The sequence below is a fragment of the Cyprinus carpio genome, chromosome B9, assembly GCF_018340385.1.
Source record: "Cyprinus carpio isolate SPL01 chromosome B9, ASM1834038v1, whole genome shotgun sequence".
In the NCBI taxonomy this organism is placed as follows: Eukaryota; Metazoa; Chordata; class Actinopteri; order Cypriniformes; family Cyprinidae; genus Cyprinus; species Cyprinus carpio.
In genome coordinates this window covers 25,204,581-25,230,481 of record NC_056605.1, presented here as the reverse complement: position 1 = coordinate 25,230,481, position 25,901 = coordinate 25,204,581, and the positions used below count along the sequence as shown (strand labels likewise).

Here is a 25,901-nt window from a genome sequence, read left to right as displayed (position 1 = left end):
AAGTTAAAACATCTTTTGAATTGATTTTTGCACATAATTAGTGTCCTTTGCTGTAATGAACATATAAGAGAAATGACCGACCTTGTGTTTTGAGGACAGAAGAATTGCATGTCATGTCAGCTGCCCACATACAACCAGATACAAAATACTCACAATTCTCAAATTGTTTGTCAGCCAGCTTGCTCTCTCGGTTTATCTAAAGCACATGCTTTTTTATATGTAGTAGGAAAATCTTTGCTGTAGTCTTTTGGCCATTGGTGTCTTATGCAGCCTAATCCAGCGGCAGTGTGTGTGTGTGTGTGTGTGTGTGTGTGTGTGTGTGTGTGTGTGTGTGTGCAGTGTGCAGTGTGTGTGTGTGTGTGTGTGTGTGTGTGTGTGTGTGTGTGTGTCTATGTGTGTGTGTGTGTGTGTGTGTCTATGTGTGTGTGTGTGAGGAGAGGATTAGAGCCAGCTGAATCACTGTGTGTGGGAGTGTAAATATCCTGAAAGAGGAGTGAGTAGTGGCTGCATACAGGACCACAGCCCCTCCCAGCATCTCCCTTTTCACTCCTCTTCCTGCTGCAGACCCCCAAAACACGTCTTTGAGCACATCTCTCAATGAATCTCCACATCTGACTCTGAGGAGCAGTAAGAGAGATGTGCTGAGGGGAGAGGTTTGTTTTGGTTGAGTCACTGTAACAATGAAAGTCTCTCAGTCAAAAACCCCTTAGAAGGGTATAGTTCCCGGCGGATATTCACTACTCAAGGACCACACTCAAGGAAAGCACAAACATCTGTGCATGTTCAAAAGTAAGAATGACTGTATTGATAATGCTTAAACATTCTGCTTTGGGTTTGTTCTCATCCCCCAGCCTACGTGTTAAAAAGCAAGCAATTAATTTAGCATAAACTTCTAGATAATTTTAGCCTTAGCTGTTTTATCCCAAAATTTTATTACAGTTTTACTAATAGAAGTCGTTCTGCATCGTCGTTGTAATATTTGCACACTGACCTGTGATTGATGATCTTATTCTTTCTGTTTGCATATCGATTTAATTGATCTTCCCTTCCTGCATAGAGAAACCCTCTATTTTGACAATATTTTACAACCAAATACGCTGATTTAGTCCAACTGATTACAAAAATGTTTAAAAATAATACAGATCAGACTCAAAAGAATGATTCGTTCATGAATCAGACATTGCCGCAATATTAGACTGCCTGGATTTAACCTCACTGACTGTGTTTACATTTGCTCTGATTATGATCAATACCCTGATGTGTCATACAAATGCCTTTTTTTTCTTTTTGGGTTAAAGGTCCTACACTCTTAAACAAAATCTGCATACATAGATCAGAATGTGAAAATCTGTATTGTTAGAATGCATTTGCATTGTAAATATCAATCTATCTATTGTTTTGTAACATCAATGAATCAATCTATCTATCTATAATACATATATATATATATATAATCTCTCTCTCTCTCTCTCTCTCTATATATATATATATAGCCTATAGTAATAAATAGAATATATAGATAATTATATTAAATACAGTTTTTGTAACATCAAACCTAAACTTGCCACTTGAACACTATTGTGCTTCTTTGTGGTATTTCCTTCAGGAAATGCAAATACTTTGTTTTGCACTTTTTTGTACAAGTTTTTCTTCTTTTGTATTCTCTTTAATTACAAACCAAAGATCCAGCATTGCCGAGAATTTCACTGGCTAATTAACTCATCTCCAGAAAGTGCGTTTTTAAAAGTAAAAAAGTAGGGTAATTATGTTGTTTATGCGATTGTCTGCAGATCTTGTTATTGGCCATCAGCGCAGAACTCTATAAATGGAACAGGTAGAACGAATAAGATGTGAAACGGGGCCCACCGGAATGCACAAGGACTCGGTGTGTGACAGGCTGTAGGCAGCAGGTGAATTTGCACTGGAGGAGGAGGGGGCAAGAATAGCACCGGTGTGGGCGTACAGGCGGCCACCGAACCGTTATGCTGTATGCTGGCGTATTTTCAGTAAGGTCAACAAACATGATAAATGTCCATGTATATATATAAATATATATATAAGGCGGTGCATGCGGCTGATATGAGGTTTGGTATTCCATGCAGCAGCCTCCCACGCGCCGCTATCGCCCACGCCAGGATCTGCGTCACGCAGGCGCGTGGGAGTGAGAGAGCAATGTAGCAAGCGCGGAATATCCCAATTCTGGCAGTAGGGGAGAGAGCGGAAACCAACTAGTTTGAGAGTCCCTCCGTAGTTCAAACTACAGAGTGCGTGAGAGTTAATTCAATAACAGAGAGCCGAAGGACGCGTCGCTTACCCGCCGAACGCGCGGCACCTCATTGGACAGCGAAGCGTCGCGTAACTCTACGGAGCGTCATATTTCAGAACTTTAATAATCATTGAACCATACGCCACTTTTGGAAGAGTTTTGGTGGAAAAAGACAAAGAAAGAAAACCAAAAGGTACGTTTTTTTCAGTACTTTCGTGCAGACTCGCTTGCAAATGCAGTGGAGGGCTGAATTCTTGTATTATGTGCAACTTTCCTGCGTATTATGGTGATCCATGTGCGCGCCGTGCAGACCGGACAGCTCTCGGTACCGTGTGAGAACGCGCCCCCGTGGGCGTCTGGTCGTCGGCAGCTGTGTGTGTACAGCATCCTTAGCGTTTCTTCACTTCCAGTCAGAGTTTTCCCAATGCTTTCCACTGTGCAATGGCTTTTGTATGTGTGTATTTCATACGCTGATATTTTTCCAAAAGGAATTTCAAGAGCTAGCTAAAGGATATTATATCAAATGTTATTTTAAATATTCAATAATCTATATTTCTGGCTATTGATTTGTTTACATGTAGATAAAAAAAATAATGTATGATAATAATGATCAAAATTAATTTAGTTGCATGCAGATATAACAGGGTTAACAATCCAGAAGCTCAAATTTTTATATAGACTTTTGTAATTGTTTGTATGTATTACAGTATTGTAAAACTAATATAGCATTCCCGGTGAAGAAGAAAAAAATATTGTCCTGTAGCTAATCTAATTGCTTATTTTTGAACAATAATTGGAATGGTCCAAAATTTGTTGTGATTGTTGTGACAACTGGTTTGGTCAAATAAATAAATAAATAAATAAATAAATTTTGGTCTAAAGATGATCTGCCATTTATTTGTGAAAATTTGATGAACGGTGTGGGAAAAGTACAATTTCCATGTAATTTTGGTGGACAAACAATGTGGCTAACCATGGCAAAACAAACAATAAGGCGAAAACTTTTTTTTTCTTGAAAAATATTTTTACATTTAAGAGGATTGTGCAGATGGCACATATCAAATTTCACCTTGTTATGCTGAATTGTCAGTCAGATACAGCATTTTATGTGTAATATTAAAATAACCAATGCATAATGTACAGCTGAGATAGACAAATATCATATCTTTCAATCCTAAAGACTTTAAATGATTTTAAACCATATTATTTATAGTTATAAGCAATGATATCATATTCATATTTCATGAATAGTAGATGGCTCCAAACTGTTTACTTTATTTCTACAGCCCAAATTGAACAAATTTCCTTCTATTCCTTTCCTGCCATACTCTGCAATGACAGAATAATAACAGTATGATAAGTGTCTATAATAAAAACTACCTTTGATGCTTGGCTCCTAATAATAATATAATGCTGTTCTGCCAGAGATGGTTTATTATTATTCCCATAAACATTAGTAATAGTTAGTGATGCCTCATATTTGGTTTATCATTTGAATAATAAATTGGAATGAGGTAATGGGAATTTTTGTTTTGAAATGTTGCTTGTGTCCTATGAATTTATGACTCATTGTTTACCACTTCATTGTACACACTGGGCCCCCGATATACCGACTCAGATGTTACTAATATTAAATGCAAAGTGGTGAACTTTTATCATGCTGTTCTCCTTCTCTACTTTCCTCACCAATATTTTCCCCTGTTATGTTCAAAAGACCCTATGACGAATCGTACAGTATTTGGGTTAAAGGCACTGCCACCTAAAATGACTGTGTTTGCACCCGTCTTTTAAAGTGCTTTGAGAAAGATTATCAAAGTTGAACTTGAGTTGATGGTCCTCATAAAGAAGCAGTTGAAAGGTGATGTTGAAGACATTTATGTCTGTGATTGTGGCAAGTTATTTTACATCTTGTAATATTTGTAATTAATCGCTTACCAATTTTTTGTTAAAAGAATAGGCTAGTTGAATTTCATTCGATTTTCTTTCTTCTATGGAGCATAAAAGGAGAAGTGTACAGGGTATGAGAATATTGCTGCTGTTTTCTATAAAGTGAAAGTGAATGGTGACCAGAGGCTGATCAATATACTATAATAGCAAATATAATATAATATAATATAATATAATAGCAACATTCAAGTTGACAGACATTTCTCACCGTTTAGTTTCATTGTGTGGACAAAAGCAGCATGAACATTCTTCTAAACATCTCTTTTGGTGTTCCACGCTAGAAAGTAAGTCATGCATGTTTGAAACATCATGAGGGTGAGTAAATGATGACAGAAGTTTTTTTTTTTTGGTATAAACTATTCCGTTAAGAGATACCCCACTTCTTATGTACACACAAGCGATTCCTTTTCTTGTGTAGTCATCCACTTAAGAAGTGAATCGATTGTGTTCCTCTTGTAGTGCCTGATGTTCCTTTCACAAAAACAGCCCTTATAGCTTTTATATGGAGAGCAGCTGTTCCACAAACATTTAGTCTGATGCACAGGACTGATAGGTTGCCTTTCAAGAGAAGTTCCTTTTTGATAGATTCATCGCATTCGCACTATTTAGGACAGGTCTCGATGTGAATCCATTATTCATTTAGATTGATAAGAGGCCGCTGTTGGACAACACTAGTGTGTGCTGTGAGTGCTTTCAGCTTGTTGCGTGAAGCCCTGGCCTTAGATCTCCAGCATTAGGAAGCCAGCATGCTGCGGTGAGAGAGAGCTTTGGATAAATTGCTGCCTGAGTGCCATCCATGCTGATACTAAATTGGTTTCAACAAGGCACCCTTCACTTGGGTCTAGGCCTCAGTCATCCATTAGAGTGGCAGATCACTCTGCTGTGCAGTGGGGTGTCCTCATTAGACTACATACACTCACTCATCAGTACTCACTATCAGCCTTGCTGTGTTTCTGTTCTTACTCACCTCTAGTACACTAACAGTCATGATGATTTAGCAGCATCTGTCATCTTTTACTGCCACTGAAAGAACAATAATTGAGGTCTGGCATTCAAGTTGGCATTGTTCTTCATTTTTAAAAGTGGCTATTTTATTTATTTTTTTCATTATTTTATATATTTTTAAATCGTTTGTTTTATTTGTTTAATCCTAAATTATATGATGGTAGTATAGAAATGGCAAAAAATGTTCTGCATGACTTTTTTTTTTTTTTTTTTTTGCTGTAATAGGTTTGTTGTTGTAGTGTCTCGGAAAGCAGTTTCTGTCTTTATACTTCATTGCAGGCAGAGAAAAGTGCAAATGCAGATGTGTATGTCAGTGCAAGTTTGTTCGGAAATTTAGGGTAACAGGAAAATATTTTATAGGCAGATTCATTTCTAAAAAAAAACAGGTAGTTGGTAAATTTTAATGTAAAATGCTGTTTTCTGATGACGTTGAAACAATATAAGTTTCTTGACATATCTCTAGGGGTCAGAATAGTCTCAGAAAGAATATATTCACAAAAAATGATTCACAAATGAGTATCCAAATTCTTATTCACAAAATATGATTCACCACTTTAAAAATTAAAAGGCTTGTTTGGAGATCTTCAGACTGCCATGCTGGAGGAACCCTCTGGAGAACCTCTAGGCATCATTTTGAACGTGACTCAGTTATCATGTTGTGTACTCAGTGAAGTTCAATATATAATTTAAGTGTCTCAATGCCTTTCCCCTGTGATGGGGGAAGGAGCCATTGAAAGTCTTTGGAGATCTCTGATCTGAGGAACCTTTAATTTCTGCCTTGATCTTTTCACTTTTACTGTGACAAATGAATAGACAAATTCACAAGCTATGACAAATCAATGATCTAATTGACATTCACATAATATCATTCAAATATGCAAAACATCATTCATAAGTACACAGTTGCGCTTTGAATGATTGAGTGATTATTCATGTGCATTGTCTATGCATTTGTAAATCATCACTATAAATATGCACTGATCCACAAATGAGTGGCGATTTGCAAATGCAGATTCAAAATATAAACATTTCCCCACCAAATCTCATATATTTCTGACTGTCGTGTTTTGCATATCATTTCTAAAACACATCTAAAATAAGCAAATGAGCTTGGTAACCACATTGGTATGCATTACAGTCTCTGACAAAGTTTTCAAAGACCATTATGTGTGTGCGTGTGTACGTTTGTCGTGCATTCATAATCCCTGGATCCTTGTAAGGAAGAAGTGGGTGAATTAAAGTAAAATGCAAAGCGCTATCTTCTTAGCACGCACACCTACCGTCCCACTCCCACACGGCTTCATTACCCCACCACCCTCCCCTGCAGCCAATCTCACTTTTATCTGTGCTGCTGTGGATTCAGATCCTGACAGTGGTAGCTGTAGAAGCCAGATCCCAGTAGAAACAAATGAGGCCTGTGCTGAGAGAGCCCACCTACGCGTGTTGCAGAGGTGGAGTGTGGTATGTGACTCTCCCAGCAGCCCAGGAGCCTGACAGGCGCTCTCTTATAGTCGCCACTATTGGATCCAGCCACACATTTCTCTTCCTCCCCCCTGCTGTGGCAACCAGTGTCCTCTCCTTCAAGCGCTTTTGCTTTGTTTCCTGTAATTGCTGCTTACTTTGTTCTTTCCTTTGTTCAGGTATGGCAGCGACTTTACCCAGAACCCTTGGGGAGTTGCAGCTCTACCGCATCCTTCAGAGGGCCAACCTGCTGTGCTACTACGATGCCTTCATCCAGCAGGGCGGTGACGACGTTCAGCAGCTCTGCGAGGCTGGAGAGGATGAGTTTCTTGAGATCATGGCGCTCGTAGGCATGGCCAGCAAGCCGCTGCATGTCAGACGCCTACAGAAAGCACTGCGCGATTGGGTCACAAACCCTGCCCTGTTCAATCAGCCCCTCACGTCCCTTCCCGTCTGCAGCATTCCTGTCTACAAGCTGCCTGAAGGGTCGCCCACATTGTTGCCTGGGAATGGCGCCCGTGGAGACACCCAAGTCAAAGTGCCCAAGTGTTTGGCAGCTACTTGCGTTGATCCCGGAAAAGGAGAATCAGGCAACGGGAACTCTTCTGCCACTGTTTCACCCCTTCAGAGTGGCAGCGAGCCACGTTTTTGGGCCGGGCACGGCACGGAGAGCGAGCACAGCCTGTCCCCCGCAGAACTGGGCTCTCCGTCTTCCCCTCGGGACGGCCTGGAGGCACTAGACGCGGCTGCTGTTCAGTCCGTGGCAGAGTGCGTAGAAAGAATCGCTCAGACTTTGCCTAAGAGTGACCCCGGAGAGGTTAAAGAACAACTGAAGGGAAATAAGAAGCTTGCCAAGATGATCAGCCACATCTTTGACATGAGCGATGAGGATCCGCACAGGGAAGAGGAAATCCGCAAGTACAGCGCCATATACGGGAGATTTGACTCAAAAAGGAAGGATGGGAAGCATCTGACTCTGCACGAGGTGCGTTTTACGGGGCTTTTGCGTCTTTTGGTGTTTTTGGGGTTTAAATGTATCAGGCACTTCCAAGTGTACCCTGTTGAAAAAATAAGCAAATGCTGGTTAGGTATGTTCTGAAGCATGGCAGCTGGTTTAAGCTGGTCCTTAGTTGCTCATGATCTGGTTTAAGCTGGTCCTGAGATGGTTATAAGCTGGTTATGAGCTGGTCCTAAGGTGGAGCTAGTTGTTTAGGACCAGCACATGACCAGCTTAAACCAGCTCAAACAAGCTGCCATGCTTTAAAACATACCTAACCAGCATTTGCTTGTTTTTTCAACTGTAGCTGTACTTCCAGTAAGAAATGATTCAAAAAGTGCTTCATCGATTAAGTGGCTGCACCAGAACTATAATGCAGGGGTGTTGCTTGCTTGTGGGACTGGTTTAATTCTTTGCACGTGACAATATTTATTATTTATTATCGAAGTAATAAAAATCTCCTTTGTTTTTACATAGCTGACGGTGAATGAGGCTGCAGCACAGCTATGTATGAAGGAGGTGGCATTGCTGACTCGCAGGGATGAGCTTTTCGGACTGGCCCGTCAGGTCTCCCGAGAGGTCACCTACAAATACACCTACAGAACCAGCAAGTAAGAACTTTGAGGTCATTTCCCAAACATGAAACACCAATGTGGACTATTCTTGGACCTTTGGTTAAAACTGAAACATGCAATTTTTCAGTTTTAAAATATTTTTTTCATTTTCTAGTTCATTATGCACATACAAATTTCCCTAAAAAGTGTTAACACTGTGTCTTTGTAACATTGTTGAAACATTGCACTATTTGAGTTCGGGTAACCAAGAGCATGAGTTTGGGGCAGGTTTGTCCATTTGTCAGACCATTTCCACAGATGCAGGCCTTCAATATGAGAGTCAGTATCTCTGTTTAAAAGATTTTACCATTGTTTCAATCATAAAATTCCCTACCTAAATCAGTGCATAAATTCCTGATAAACACAAAATATCCTGCAGATTCCACCTCGCTAGTATGAAGAACGCACATTGTAGAGGAGTTGTTTAAATGGATTTAAATTCTCTTCATGCATCACTTTTTACACCCCGTAAGTGACTAGAGTAATCATTCATGATGTTTAGCCTTTAAGCCAAGAAAGAGATAGCTCATGCTAATGCATTGTGAGCAGCTCAGGATCTGCTCTCTGGTAGTCTGCTTAGAGCCAAGCAGAGATATCAAAGTTGGCTTTGTGCGTGACATTTGTGTTAAGGTGAGAAGTGCTCCACTGAGGTCTACGGAGAGATGAGAACACTCCCACTCCTTTGCATCTAAAGGCACACAGGCCTTATCAGACACTCAAAACCTGCCATCCAAAGAGACCGTGCAGGTGTTTCCTGGATTGCCAGGCTTGCGTGTCAGTGGATGGAAAATTCCTTTTGGCGTTACATAATTGCAGTCACTCATTCAGAACTTGAAAGATTGCATCACAGTCGTGGACTGGGTATTGCGAAAGTTATCTAGGCCAAGTTTTCCAACAATGCTTCTTACGTCATGATGAAATTTGCCAAGGGCACTCCTAAATAAGGTTGCAGGTGAAAAGCTAGCATTACTAAAGCAAATATTAATATTTTAAGGCCGGGGTTTTCAAGCAGTGGTCTATGAAACTATTCAAGGGGGTCCATGCAGAAGATAATAAAACATTTCCAACTATTTTAATAAGCATTATTAATGATGGGTGGGGGGGGGGATCCTTGTTTTAAGGTATTCTTTTTAAAAATGAAAAATAAAAATATCAACATTTTGGGGAAGTAATTGTAATAACATGTCCACGATGGTAGATTATTTTCTCCTAGAGACAGACAAACAAAATCTAATTGTCATAAGTAAGATTTTTTTTAAAGTCTCTTATGCTCACCAAGACTGAATTTATCTGAATCAGAAATATAGCAAAACAGTATTAGTGTGAAATATTTTTTTCTATTTAAAATTCTATTTTAATGCATTTTAAAATGTAATTTGTTTCCGTGATATCAAAGCTGAATTTTCAGCAGCCATTACTCCAGTCTTCAGTGATTCTTCAAAAATCATTGAAAACATTTTTTTTGTAAAGGAATGTATAATTGCTACTGGTTTTACCCAGCTTGTTCAGTGCTGAGCATTTAATTTTCTTTCCTACAGATCTCGATGCGGTGATAGAGATGAGCCATCGCCCAAGAGAATTAAAACTGAGGTGAGTTAAATTACTTTGTGATTTCTCCAACCTGAACTCCAAATAATCTGTCTGTAGCTTTCTACATGATTTCTCAAGTCATTTTGTTATTAATGTACGCTACGGCTCTAACACCGATATGCGAGGAAACTGTTGTAGGAGGCAGGATTGACACTGGGTGGGTCCAGTGGCTTTTTGTTTGCATAGCTGCCTGTCAGCATACTGAGCTGTGTGGGAGGGCTTTGCAGGAGCATGCGGGGTAGCTCCATCAGGATTGCATGTCATGGTGTAGGGGAAAGGTCAAAGTTCAGCCTGGAGAAGTTACAAAGGACCAATGTTCGCAAGCCCACTTCCTCGATCACACCTTAAATCCATATTTAGCTGGACCAAGGTCATTATTTTTCCATAACCTACATATCCGTGATCAGTCTGCCCTGTGCTTAGCTGCACACATAGTGATCTTATTGATGTGGTTTGCTGAAGAAGCCTTTGTGCTCTATGGCAGCTGTCCATTTATGGCTCTCTAGTGACACATTTGATCATTGTCCAGTCGTTAGATCTACTGGAAACTTCTAACATCCCACATCAATGCTTCTGGGCTGGTGTCTGAAGAAAGCAGGTGTTTGCCCACTTAACCTCTGCCCTAGTTTCACTCCACGTATGGGCACAGACATGTGACCACTTCGGAAAATCAGTGGTTTCTACCCACTCTACATCAAAGGAGAAATGAGTCCTTTATCATTATCAGATAAAGTGCCTTCCTTTTCCCCCTAATTTGCATTGTTACTCACTTAATAATCATATTTTACCTCACTTTTACGTCATGTTCCTACACTAGTCATGTGAATAAACACCAGCAGCAGAGAAGCTACTTTAAAACTGTAGCTTGTACACCACCGTTCATAAGTTTGGGGTCAGTAAGACTTTTTTTAAATGTTTTTGAAAGTCTTTTTTAACTGTTGTGATTCTTAATAATGTTGTGGAAACTGTGATACATTTTTTACAGATTCTTTGATGCATAGAAAGTAAAAAAAAAACAACTGACCACAAAGGCAGTGTAATTACTCTAGTCAATGATGCAACAAGCTAATAAAAAAGATGTTTTTTGTAATCAAAGCCAAATTTATCTAACACAAAATCAATGAAGTTCTCAGTTTGGGTTACAGCATTAAACCAACTTAAATATGTTTGCACTAAATACAACAATAGAAAATATAGAAAACACCCTAATTTGTAGTTAGAAAATATTGCTCTAAGAAAAAAAATTATAAAGGATGTTAACTTTCTTTAACAGAAACTGCATCTGCGGCACGTAAGTGGCAGTCATTTTTAGTGTAAAGCATGAGCACTGAATTTAGCAGAAGTCATGTTCAGAATGTACTGTAATCATATTTATCAACACAGTCTTTTGCAATAGACATTTTATGTGAAGCAACATACAATAATGGAGTGAATTACTCACCCATTGTTTGAAAAAAAGACATCTGCAAGTTCAACAAGCAGTGACAGGCACCCAAACAGCACTTTCTATTCAGCAAATCCACATCATTTAAGCAGGTTCTTGCTACAATTATTTTTTTGTTCGTTTAATGTAAATTAATTCTGTTTGGGTATAAATGTGATGCCTCATATCATGCTGATTAAAGTTGCCATAATTGTAAATGGCACATTCATGTTAACCATATTATAATTTATGAAACAAATTACTGGAATTTAGTAGAATTTAGGTAGAAATTACTTTATTTTCTTTATAGAGCCACAGATTAGTCACACATCCATAACACCCACAAACATAAAGTAACTGAACAAACTGATTCACGGAATGGGATCTGAATTTCCTGATACGTTTAAGAAAGAAAAAGTAGATTTTGTCGCATTTTTTAGCAGCATACCATTTGGTAAAACTACTTGAATCTGTGAATCTTTTTTTAATGAACAAAATGATTCACTAAACTGAATCTGACTATCTCTGCTTTGTTAAGAGAGAAAGGTTATATCTTGTCACATAGCGTTTGGTCAAACCACTCAAATCATTGATTTTATTTTATTTTTTAACTGATTCACTAAACCGAATCTGACTTTCCTGCTATGCTTTAGAAAGAGAGGGTATATTTTGTCACATTTTTACCAACATACCATTTTTTCAGGTTACTTGAATTGGTGAATCATTTTTTATCCAAATAAATTCCAAACTGATAAACTCATTCTGACTTTCCTGCTACATTTAAAAGAGAGGGTATATTTTGTCAGATTCTTTTAGCAATTTACCAGTTGGTCAAGCTACCCCACTACATTTTGACAAAAATAACTTGTTTGTGCACAAAGCAAGCTGAACTTTTGTCTATACTACTGAAAATTCTAGTCAAGGTACTGTCTTGCTGTTTCATGCTTATTACATTGTTTTTGCATTTTCGATGCAGTTAACTTGTACCCAACTCACTCTAGAATGGATTTTCCACGTTTAACCATTTCAAAGCGTGTGACAGTTAATAGCATGTGTGTCTCAACTGCAGAAAAAAAAAGCATAAACTTCCCCTCCCCCTCTTGCTGTCCCTGTCTGGCCTCGACTCTGCCCACATTACACTCCCATCCACACCAGTGAGAATAAGCGGCCCGCCCACATGCACCCAGACAAGGTCCAAATGAGATCAGTTGCACGCCCACCCGTATTCTTGAGGTACAAGTGACATCATTACGTGGGTGCACTTGGAATCACCCACGCCCATGCATTTGCGCAGATACCACAAAGTGAAAAGGGGCCGAGTCTGAAGACACATGCGTATACATGCAGGCGTACGCATGCACCTTTGTCTGTGCGCTCTAGAAGACCAGCCTCTGTGGCAAGAAAGAGAAAAGCCATAACTCACAGGAGTGGCTCGATGATATTATTGTTACTGCGTGAGTGTTGGCAAACTTGCGTCAGAGCTGTTATTAGCAGTTACTTCTCTGCCTCAAACACCCAACTAGTAGTGAAAAGAATGGAATGTCTTTGGTAGTTTGCACCCATGGCAACCCATGTAAACATTTGAAGTTTTCAAGCTCATCCTTCGTGTAGTAATTTAGACGTTGGGCATACGGCGGACAAAATGTTCTGTTTGTTCATCCGCCCATCAGGTTGAAACTCATCCTGAGGGGATTCTTAAGTGGGATGACATTTTATTAAGTATCTGACCTTTTCGCTCAAGAGGAATGAAGCTTTAGTTGGTGGAAAATTAGCGGCTCCGCTCTGTGAAGTGGTTGAGATTAACAGCTTGTCCTGGAATTGTTCAGGTCTTCTTCAAATGTCACAATAACCCCATGGACCTACAGTAAAAAGCTGATTCATATTGCTATCTCTTAAGTTTTCAGTTCTATGTCCATCGCTGTCCATTCATCCAAAATTGCGAAATTTAACTTATGCGAAAAATTTAAATATCACATAAAATGCCCTTTCCATCTGACGAGTCAAAGAGAACAAAATCGTCACTAGTAGGGATATGCCAGTATCAAATTTTCATGTTACGATTAATTGCTAATGCTTTTATCACGGTATTGAAATTTAGTTGCAAAAAAGTGTTATACAGAATAACAGGTTAAATAATTGTTTATATCAAAAATAACTGAACATTTAAATAGGCCTACAAATAAAGCAATACACAAAAAAAATTATACATTTAAAAATTATACACAGATTAAAGTGCAAAAGAATTTTAAAGACCAGTAGGTATCACTTTACAACAAGACCTCATTAGTTAACCTTAGTTAATGCATTAACATTCACAATGAGCAATAGCTACATTTGCTACAGAAGTTATTAATCTTTGTTAAAAATACAACTCTTAGCTCATGTTAGCTCATAAAATAACACAGCTGCAACTTTTGGTTTTTTAAATGTGTTGTTAATTATTTAAGTTGATTAAGATTAATGTATGTTTAGAAGAAATTTTCATTGGCAGTTAATGTTAACTAATGAATTAACTAATGTTAACTAATGAAGCCCTGATGTAAAGTGTGACCGAACAATAAAGAATCAAAACACTTTTAAAACAATATCTAGGTCGTGTTGTAGTCACAGATCTATATATAATGATCATTGGCTGTAGTACAGATTCAATTGTAAAAAAGTTTGAAAATAAATATAGCCTATTAAATCTAAATATTGAAGTATTTGACGCAGTGGTTAACACAATAGCGAATACAAAAATCTGAATGGTTATTTATTGGGTTTCCGGGGTAACAGCTGGATTATGTTCAGCGCCATCTGCTGTCAGAGAGTAAATGTGCTTTCAATCAGAGTGTTTCTCACGCTTTCTTCCATGCGCTTCTCATCCGTGCTTCCCTGCATCCTAATGTGCATATACTATCCACCCTATCTACCTAAATAGTATTGAAAATTACTACTATCACATAGAATTTAGGATGCATAGTATGCACATTGGGACGCAGGTCTTGTTTACATCAGAGTGCGCATGCATCTTTGACGCAGCATATGGCCGTGTTGTGCATTGTGACCAGTTGATGAGAAAAGAATTCTCAAAATGTATTTAAAAATTCTGAATAATTTATAATAAATAAATTGCATTCGGAGGTGGATCCCTGCTGTTAGAACGCAGTCGTGTAACAGTTCTGGGAGGCAATTTTACAGAAATACTTTGATGACAGACTTTGCTCGGGCATTTCAAAATGACCATAACAACATTTCAGATGCTGTGGAACAAGATCAGTCCACTGGTTAATCAGGTTTTACCATCCCATAGCACAAAGTCACATGAATTTTTTGATGTGCATGGAGGAATTTACTCGGCAAATGCGTTTTCATCTCCCATTGTTGGCATTAACCCTTTTTCGCACAAGTTAAAAACTACCTCAAGCGAGCGTAAAAACATTTTTGCGAATTAAGGGATTTTTATTCGAAATTTGGGGTTTCTGATGCGATACTTAAAAATGTGAAAATTCAAAAAACAGGTTGATGGAAATATAGCTATAGTTTGTGGACTTACTGGAGGTATGTTGTCATATATCGTCTTGTGATGTGATGTGTTATTTTTTGGTGTTAATAAAGCTGCATTAAGATAAGTGTGAAAAGCAAGTGTCAAATAAAAAACCCACAGCTTTAATAGGGGAATGGCAAATGTTTCAGTCACAACATGATCGTCAAGGTCTGAAGACTTGCCTTTAACCTTCACAGTGTGTGGGGCTTTTTTGCAAATTGTCGCCTGTTTGGATAATTGTGGCCTAGTGTTTGTGGAGTTTTTGGTGATTGCTTCATTTTTGTGGTGTTAAAATACTCGCTTGCCAGTTTAACATGTGGATGAAACTATGAGTCAGTGGGTTGATTCTTCAAAAAAGTCTGCAATAAGATTATTGTGTTTATTTGAGCAGAATTAGGCAACATAAAATAGCATAAATTTGGGCAGGACTGTCAGTTTGTCCTGCTGAAACAAGGCGCGGATGGAGGGAAACCGGTTTGAAACTCATTTTTGCAGAAATGGCAAACTTCATTTTAAAATTGACTGCTTCTGGAAGGGAATATCAATCGAATGTGTATTGATCTGCAGGAGGGCTGTTTTGACCTCCAGGAGGCGCTACAGGCCATTCACATGCGCCAGGAGACCCTTAAGGAGCAGCTAGCCCACGCCAGATCTAAGGGAGAGGAGACGGTTGGGCGGAACATCCAGGTGACTGACTGCATTATGACAGTGTGTTTATTTGTGTGTGGGAGAGGAATGCTCTCAGGCGCCTCGCTGACTCCGTCTTCATGTCTGTCTACCAACACACGTCTCGCTCTGGTATCCTATCATGCAGGTTTTCGGGTCAGTAGCTGCAGGAGCTTCACCTGTCCTCCTGACCATGACCTACTTTTTGGTCAACTGGTCTAATATATAAACAATTAATGGTTGGATATTTGTGTAAGAGATGTGCTGATGAACTGATGAAAAAGACTTCTGTAAGGAAGTACTGTTATTCTCAGTGCTTTTTGCGGATCGTTGTTGTGCTATAGAAAAAATGACAAATATCTTAAATATCTGTTGTTTTTGTGAGTCCAAGTCACCTCTTTGTCCAAGCCACTATTTAAGGCCCTTCTATCTAAGCAGATATGTAACCTCTGCTAATTCTGTTGTAATAAAATAAATAACCCCCCAAAAACGTAATCTAAAATTATATGATTTATTTAAATTATATAAATTAAATACAAATATATTTATATAAATTAAAATAATACAAATATAAAATATATTCAGTATAACATTTTAATAGCTAATGATTTTTTTAAAAATTGGAATTGTAATCATGATTAAATTAATATAAATAAAATTTGAGAGCCAGGGAGAACAAAAGCAAAACTTTTAGATCTCAAGATTAAAAAAAAAAGATAATTAAAAAATGCATGCTTAGATTTGTCATCGTGCAATTAATGATTTAAGATTTTAATACTAAGTTAAAATATGCAATATTATTCGAAGATAAAATCATGCAAATATGTTTAGCTCTTCAAAATTCTGCCCTGTACTAACAGTACTTGATCTTAGAGACAAAAGTGACTGTAAAAGAAGACTGTTTATGCTAATATCTGCTGTAGCGCCTCTAGTGGCTAAAGTGACAATGCACTGCATACTTGTGTTGCATTATGAATGGATTTTTTTTTCACAATTTGCATGCAATGATGCTTATATTGCTACATCATTTTCATCTATTTTCCTTACTTTTTGTCAACAGTCGTCTCATTTGTGTCTTTTCCTTCGTATCTAAGACAAAGTTTATACTAGTCTCCATTATGTCTCAACCTCTAAGCATTTAAAACATATTCTGGGCTGTCTTTTCTCTTTTCAGTAGATAGAATGACAGAATGCATTGTCTCAGAAACATCAGTTAATTATACTGCTTTTGTGTTGTGAAGTGGAAACGTGTCATTTTGTAACTGTGAATAGCATCTTCCTGTGTTAAAAAAAGCGGTAAAAGTTCTCTTTTTAGGTAGGATGCCGTTGCATATGTAGGAGGGGTGCTATTGGAATCAATCAAGCTCCACACATAGTGTGGTTTTACTAATAATCAGAGAAATGTACAGAGAAAACATTAATATAAACATAACTAAGTATTTATAGTAATTGTAAATGCAGATTCATATTCAAATGTGATCGAGGAGCCATCAGATTACCAGATATTTGAACTGTAGGAGTTTGTTTATGGTTAGTTTTGTTTTGTATCACTACACTTGCGGTATGTTGTGAATGATGAATATTGGAAATCATTTCTGTCACACTGTACGCATGATGCTACACACATCCGCCTGTCTGACTCCCTGCTGTCTGTGCATATTATAGGTTCAGCTGGAGCGTCTGTTGGCCAAGCAGATGGAGATACTGCATGACGCCGCAGCGCAGGATAGACTGCAGGCTCTAGAGTGGAGGGTTCCACCAGGGCCCTACAAACACAGCACAGGCAGGCAGAACAGCAACGGGATCTCCGCTGACAAAAACACTGACCAGCAGGGTGAGTTTATGCATTATAAAATTTGAGATGATGGGTTATTTGTCAGGTGATGGATGCTTATATCCAAAGCAACAAGCTGTGCAGCAATTGCAAGAATATATATATATATATATATATATATATATATATATATATATATATATATATATATATATATATATATATATATATATATATATATATATATATATATATATATATATATATATATATATATTTATCTTGTCTATGAAATCAGGGTTTTTTAACCCCCTAAGGTCCAACTAGGGAGTACACAAACATAAAAAAAATGAAAACATAAAAATATTTTTGGGGCTGTCAGAGTTAATGTGTGGACTTAAGATTCGAGGTAATATGTTTTACTTTTTTTATATACATTGACATTCACCAAATTTGATAATATTACCATTTCATTTCTTGTCTAGAGACTCAGATAATTGGATTAGAGTACTAGATTTGAATAGTAAGGAAACAAAAACAAGTATGCATATATGTTAGTGTAGTCAAATGATTTATTCATTTTAATGGCATATGAATTTTAAGTTTTTTTTTGCATATTATTTGTATGTGTTATGTGTATTTTTATTTTGTAGTTTTTTTTTTAATTATATATGCATTTGATATTATGAAAATATTTATATGTATATATTTATATTCTTATATGTTAATATATTTAACATACAAACAACACATTTTTCATTGTATTTATATATGCATTATAAATATACACAGTATACACACTTATATTATGTAAACAAAAACTTATTTTGGATGCGATTCATCGTTTGACAGCACTAATATATTTATAAAGAATAAAAAAGTGTTAATCTCAATCTCAACTTAATAAATAGTAATATTATCAAACATCAAATGATATTTATCATAATATTTAGATAATAATTATTTTTTTTATTATAATAGTATATATAATAAACTTATTCAATTTATGTTCACATTTATATGTATAAATACATATGTATACATATGTATGTATATATATATATATATATATATATATATATATATATATATATATATTTAAATCTTTATGTAATAATAGTATTAGCAAATAGTTTTGCACAATTAGAATATAAAATAAATTATTTAATTTTGGAAAGAATTACTTAATTTTATTACTTAGTTTTATTGTCTTTCAATATCTTAAAAATATATATTTTTTATATTAATATAATAAATATATTTTTATATGACATAATTTTATAAAGCCAAACATGTTTTGAATCAAAATTTTTGTTGATCCTAAAGCAAGAGAAGAAATTCATTTTGAGTATCACAGTGCAAAATGAGTTATGTAGAAGTAATTGTATTATTATTACTATCAGAAAAGCAGACAAACTGTCTTTTACTCTTGATTGACCATCCAGGTTATTTTTGTACACATTAGACAGTACCGAAAACCGGTGAAGCGTTTCAGTTGTTGTTTCTCAGATAATTCAGTAGCTTGCATCACCTGTTCCAGACTCTCTTATTCTCGTTTCTTGTTGGCACTCTCATTTCTGGGGCTCATCTGGCAGCTGCAGGCGGAGGCGGGGTGGTGGGTGTCAGAGAGGGGAGGGGGACATCGGGTAGAAATAAGAACACAGCTCTGCGTTCTGCTACTAATCTTGTGCCTTAGAATGCCACCCGTCTGGAGTTCATTTTGACCCTCATGTTGGTACATGACGATAATTACTGCGCATACACCGAATCTGAGCACTGATTATCTGTATCACAGCACAAGCTCAAATGTTTACACCTTTACATGGGATTTTGCATTTCAAAGTAGTGCCCGACCAGCATGGGGTTTTTTTTAGTACTCATATATTGGCCACCTATCTTTTTAGGTATAATATAATTAGATAAGATGAACAAAAACTTGATTTAAAGAAGATTATTTTACCTATTTTATGCATATATAAGTGCAAGGTTTTCTAATATTTATTTTTTAATTTTTAAAATAAATATGATTAAAATTGTGCATTATCCATATACAAAGCAGTCCACTTCTGTTAATTGCTTAACGATGCTCAAAATGTTCAGTATACTACACTTATTTCACATATTTCCTTCTTTTATGCACCAGCCAGGCAGCTACCATTGAGATGAATGGGGATGCTTACAGATAGTTTTCTTTAGCTATAAGACCTCCTTGGAAATAATTAGCCTTAATTTCTCATCTGCTGTAATGTGAAACTCTGTTCATTATTTATGATAATTATTTGTGGTTGTTTCACACTGCGCTGAACACAACAGTGCTCTCTCCCTCCCCAGCCCTGAGAATAACTCCTTCATGAACTCCCTGAGTACACGATCCCTCTCAGCTTCCTAATATCCCATGTGTTCTCAGAACTCCAGAGTGGGCGTATGGGATCTGTGGAGAGATCTTCACTGTAAGAATTACATATAAATTGATTTTTATTATAGATACAAATGTTGGATGAAAGACAGGGTGGCGGAACCCTGTGGGACTCGACCAAGTCCGATTCATTCTGAATTCCAACCTTGAAATCCAGTGGTCGTTAGCTTCTTTGGTTTAAAATGATGTATTGTGAGGAGTGGGTGGCAGAGACCTGTCCCCTCAACTGCTGCTGGTAATTAAAGGGCATTGTGTTAAGTTAAAAATGACAGACATTAGTCATGATGCTGCACTGATGCTGTCAATAGACACAAATGAGATCAGCCAACCAGGGACAGAGGAGGTTAATGTGTGTGTGAAGGTGTATGCCGCATTCACTGTCCTCAGGCTATTACAGAGTGTGCGTTGGCTGGCTGTAGTCGAAGAAAAAGGTGCATTCGTATCAAATGAAGCTCAGTTGCGTGCGCGAGTGAGAGTATTGTTCTGAGTGTTTCTGGTAGGCGGAATGCTTGTCTCGTAGCATTAGTTTGGACTCGGTAATGGACATAATGATGCTGCCTTGTGTTTTGTTAAACGCCGATCGTGAATACAGTTGCGAGGTGAAAAGAGAACATGAGTTAAATCGAAGGCTTTGTTTTATTTCGTCTCTACAGGAGAGAGGCCGCTGAATCTGAGGGTGACCAGCCAGAGGACGAGTGCATCAGACGGAGACACGCCTCTCGGAAAGCAGCTGGCCAATGAGTTGAAGAGGCATCATCACGCTAATGCTGAGAGCAAGACGTCAGCAGCCACAGGTGTGTGCTGAAAGGGATATGAATATATGTCATACACACAAAGACTAAACCTACTGAGCTGCCTGCATTAGGCAACATTTAAGATAAAATAAGCACCCTAAGGCTAATACACCTAAGAAAGTCAGCATCATATGTGTCCTTGACAAAGGAAACATCCCATAATGCATTACAATGAGCTTAATGAAAAATATCCTTCATAGATAGTGAATAAAATAAGAAAAAAATCCATATATGTATATTATACATTAAAAACTGAAAAATACAAAGTAGTTTCAAAATAATAAAAGTTAACTTTTTAAGAAATGAACTTAAAATGTGAATTATAATTTGAATATTTACAAACTTAACTAAATTTAACAGAAGTAGGCAGAAGAAACATTTTAATTACAAAAAGAAAAAAAGTGAAGAAATGGTTGTAATAATAATGAATACATTTATTATATTATTATAAAATATATTATTATTATTTTTAACAATAATAAACTAACATTCTTTCCATTTTAGAAGCACATGGGGATATGGCAAAAATGATAATGATCAATGATTATTATTAATAATGTATTATTTTATTTTTAATACATTTTCCATTTTAAAAACTTATGGGGACATGGCAAAATAACAACGTCTGATCATTAAATTCATAAAGTAATGAAATTATTTAATTTCACCATATGTTCTATCTTCACTTAATTGTGAAATGCTAACTAACATGATTTAATCTTTAACATTGTGAGGTATTTTGAACCATTATATTTAGACATTAAGGAATGATCCATATAATATTTGTAATTGCCAACTTAACATTTACATTTATGAATTTAGCAGATGCTTTTAACCAAAGCAACTTGCAAATGAGGAACCTTGCAAGCAATTTATCATACATTACATAAAGGGTATCTGTAAAGTCTCTTAATCTTTTTTTCTTTTTCTCTCTTCCAGAAAACGGAGCAGATGCATCTTCACGTGCCCTCAACCTCTCTGAGAAGAAGACCATCAAATCCGAGCCGGAGGATTCCAGATAGCAGCCCCGAATGCTTTCGTTTCAAACCTACAACAATACACGTCGTCTGTCAGTGAATACTAAACAAGCACAACTACAGTAGAGCCTTAACAACCAATGTTGCCTCAAAATAGAGTTTATTTTAGTTTCTCGCCATTTTTGTTTTTGCCAAAGCACCTAGAGCCCTTATTTCCATTCTCCTGAGTAGATTCACACTGTTTGTGCTGTCACTGACCGTACTCGTTTAATTCTCTCTAGCTCTCATCACTTGTTTTTATGCTCTCCTATCGGTGTGGACCACAAAGTCCGCTATTTGTACATACATAGAAAATGTCTGTTTGAAAACGGTTAAATGTTATTTAAATATGTGTTGTATGTATATATGAATGCATGTAAAATATCACTGAAACGGAGGGATGCAGTGTTTTTAAAGTTGTTAGTAAGCAGCTGTTGTTAAGTGAGAATCCTCCTGGATTGCGTTTCTCTTTAAAGACCCCATGCAATCACTTTCATTTCCTGTATTGACTATTTCACATTATCAGATGACATTTGCCCATTTTTTTAAAGAGCCAGTATGCTTTATTTACACCATAAACAGTGATTTGCTACTTGCTATTGCTATTTGATAGCTGGTGGTATTGTTAGCAGGAATAATATTATCATTCTAGAGAGCATTTCATTCAAAAAAAATATTAGGGCTGCACAATGTATCAAAATATTATTGATATTGCAACAAGGCTAAATGCATCAAATCAACAAGAGCGAAGCTTGGCACTGTTCATTTGCACAAGTAAATGTAAATTTAGGCAAAAATGAAGAAATTAAGATGTAAATATTGGTATTGTAATTCTACAGTATTTTAAGGTATTTTTTATTAAATACTCTGTTTATTTTATAGTACATTAGTATTATCGCAACATTTCTTATTTTAAGTATAGTTATATATAAAAAAAAAAATATTGTGAACTCTGCTCACGTTATGATTACCGAAAGATGTTTTAGTTTGTTCTTGTAAAGGCTACCCAAGTGCAAACAGGGTTTTTCACAAGATGTTCAACAGAAAAACAATATCGCAATGTCAGGTTTTTTTTCCAATATCATGCAGCTGCAATCAATATTTTTTGATTGTTTATCCCACAAGAGAAAGAAATTTGTTTTTTAAATCCGTGAAAGTGAATTTTGTCACTAGTACACTAGCATATAGATGACACACAGGGACTAAAAACTCTAATTTTGATCTCATGGGGTCTTTAAGGAAGTCGTCTTCTCCTCTGTCAGGGTTTCTGATAGCAATGCTAACGAATCTGAATATAAAAGTCTACTATGGTGCTATGGTTGAATTTATTTACGTAACAGAGGAAAACTGCGGCACACGTTGCTATTTAAACACTGAAATCTCGGAGCCAGATGTTTGGCCTCCTTGTCATCTTGAACGAATAGTAATGCCTGATTTATTTCGATACTAAGCACAATTAATATATATTTAATCGTACTCTATACATACCAACAAAATGCTAATACAGACAAGCATGTCTCCCCTCCTGATCAATAGTCATGTAAATAGTTTAAAGACATTCGCAACAGACTGGACTTGAAAACAGGGCGTCCTTACTGCACCATTCCAGTCTTTATCATAATCACGTAACGTATTTGTATTTCTGAATATTTAGTCGTAGAGCAATACCGGGTAGCTGTTGTCACTTAACTCAGTGAACGTGTCTAGGAGTCCCAGCCTCAGAGGACATTCACTGGACAGTATTTCTACTCTGTTTCGTAGTGTAGACATACTCTTAGATTCAGCTAACAACGTGCAAATGTATGTGAAACTGATATGCACTAGTGTTTGATTCTCGAATTTGCATCCTACTGCTCAACATTTCTCGTGTTTCTCAATGGTGATACATGTTTTTGTAGGACTTATACCCGTGAAATCATCGAGTCACGCTCTTTATATAGTTTTAGAGTATCACGTGAGGTGAAGTAGGCACAAGATGATCAGGTTTTCCACAGTTACATGTCTGTAATGTACCGGTCAAGCTGTTATATAATCTGTATTTGTGTCAAAGACAAATACCTCTCTATATCGGTACGAAGGGACCGATTTTTAACGTCCTGATCATACACTTCAGTATTTCGAGGGAATATGTGGAAATATTGTGCGCTTTTATTTTTTTAGGATTATTTTCAGAGATCTCGAGTATGCAAAATCTTAATTTAAGTGCCATTTTAAACATGTTTTTGAGAGCGTGCGATAAGTCGGTGGGTTACGAGATATCCCGTGTGATAAAGACGAGCGTCATGTGAATATTTATCTGCATTTTCAACTTTTTGCCTTAGTTTGAAACATTCCACGTTACGATTCTTAACTGGTGGTAGTTTATTTTGGATGTTCGTTTTAGTTGGAATGGGAAATGAGATTTGGGAAGTTGTATGAACATCTGAGACTTAAAGCCTTGGCAATATCAAGCTCTCTAAGAGCACTGGAACAAAATTGACTTTAGAAAAAAACAGTTTGATGAAGAAAAAATCTGATTGGACCTTACTGATTACATCGTTACCAATGACCTATATAGCAAGACATATCTAGACGCCTACCTTTGTTCCTTGCTTGTTACTGTCTTTAACCACTCACAGAAATGATCAGTCTTTCTCTAATCTTTGTACTTGCTTTGTATAATAGACTTATGCATCTTGGACTGTGGGATGAAACTGTGTTGTCAGTAGAACTTGTTCTCATCACTTCTGAGTAGAGAGTACATTAGGATATGCATATGGTAGTCCTGCACATATTGTTTTGTAAACACTAATATATTTAATTTGTTATAGAGCACATGAACATTAAACTCTATTTTTTTGACATCTGATTGTGAAGTACTTTTCATTTCTCACGCTTTGCCCCAGGACCCAGATTTTATACTGGACATCAAGTGGTTTAACATAGAAACACTGAAATTGCAGAGGCACTTTTGACCTCCTTGACATCTTAAGAAGAGTAATGTCTGATTTATTCCGATAATTAATATATTTCATTATACTCTATACATACAAACAGAATGCTAATAAAGACAAGCATGTCTCCCCTCCTGACAAATAGTCATGTAAATAATTTTAATACATTCGCAAATGACTGGACTTTAAAACTACTTATGGCACTATTTCAGTCTTTTTCATAATCACGTAATGTATTTATTTTTAACATATAAAATGTTATAATATATATGTTTAACATATAAAAGTAAACATAAAATATCCTTCAAATCAGAGGTTTTTATTGAATTTCCTTTAATCTACACGACTAGAGAAAAAAAAAATTAAAGGGCTGTGGCAGGAAACTTCAACACCCACAATGCACTGCCCTCGATCAGACTAAACTAGTGAGCGTGAAATACAGAAATGCGGAAGTACGATTTGTAGTTTTCACAAAAGCCCTGGCGATTAAAAACGTAAACTTCTGCGGACTTTTGCTGAAGGGGAAATTTCTTTGCAGTTAAAACGGAAAAATAATAGGCCTACACATTGTTTACTTAATTACGTTACCGACATTGTAACAATTTTCCCGATTTAATCAATTTAATATTAAGATTATTATTAAGAAATATACATTTCAGTCGATTATAAATTGATTTAAATTTGGTTTTAATCGATTTACTGTCTTTTGAATTTGTTTGTTTTTATTAATATTTCCTGAAACCCATGATTCATTGAACAGATGTTTTTTTTTTTTTTTTGTAAGATAATTTAAAAGTAAATTACCGTAGCTAGAAAACCTCAGTTTCAGTCTGATTCAGCAAGTCTCTGACTACAGCTGTAAGTTAGTGGTCTGAATAATTCAAATATATATATATATATATATATATATATATATATATATATATATATATATATATATATATATATATATATATATATATATATATATATATATCGACAAATTCCTGGCCTTCGTGATTATGATTATCTAGGCCTATTTAAAGAAAAAAAATGGCGTTTATAGTTACACTACAAGGCAATCTTTATTTATGACTATTTTTATCATCATAACTGTTAAGATTTAATGTTAAATGATTAAAAAAAGGTTAAATACATCAAAACCATCTTATATTCTATCTTCTTTTACACTTACACATGCTTTTGAAAAGTCCTGAATCAGTTCACACAAGTGTTATTATTCTAGTAATTGTAGCCTATACCAGTGTAAGTATTAATATGTTTAATTAGGTTTCACTTTTAATTTTAGTTTAAGTTTTTTTATATGTGTTTTTTTCTTTTGTTCTGTCGTTAGCAAACACAAATGACGTGTGTGATTTTTTGATGGCGAATAGAGGAAACTCTACGAACGTATTTTACTTTTTTATGAGTTGTGGTGATGTCCCTTATCTTCTTTCGAGTAGGCCTATCTTGCGTGACATGCGCGCAGACAGA

General features: G+C 36.3%; 1 protein-coding gene across 2 annotated transcripts; it reads left to right on the top strand.

Moving 5' to 3' along the window:
* The first annotated feature begins 1,952 nt into the window (after window positions 1-1,952).
* Window positions 1,953-24,336, top strand: LOC109086682 (NGFI-A-binding protein 1-like). Of its 2 annotated transcripts, XM_042730489.1 has the most exons (8): window positions 1,954-2,459; window positions 6,859-7,664; window positions 8,154-8,287; window positions 9,829-9,880; window positions 15,397-15,516; window positions 17,161-17,329; window positions 20,339-20,479; window positions 21,419-24,336. In XM_042730489.1, exons 2-8 carry the CDS (start codon window positions 6,861-6,863, stop codon window positions 21,499-21,501), a joined length of 1,503 nt encoding a protein of 500 aa, XP_042586423.1. In that variant the 5' UTR covers window positions 1,954-2,459; window positions 6,859-6,860; the 3' UTR covers window positions 21,502-24,336. The 2 variants fall into 2 exon arrangements, with proteins under 2 accessions (XP_042586424.1, XP_042586423.1); XM_042730490.1 differs by lacking the exon at window positions 15,397-15,516 and having other exon boundaries at window positions 1,953-2,459.
* Window positions 24,337-25,901: the final 1,565 nt, after the last annotated feature.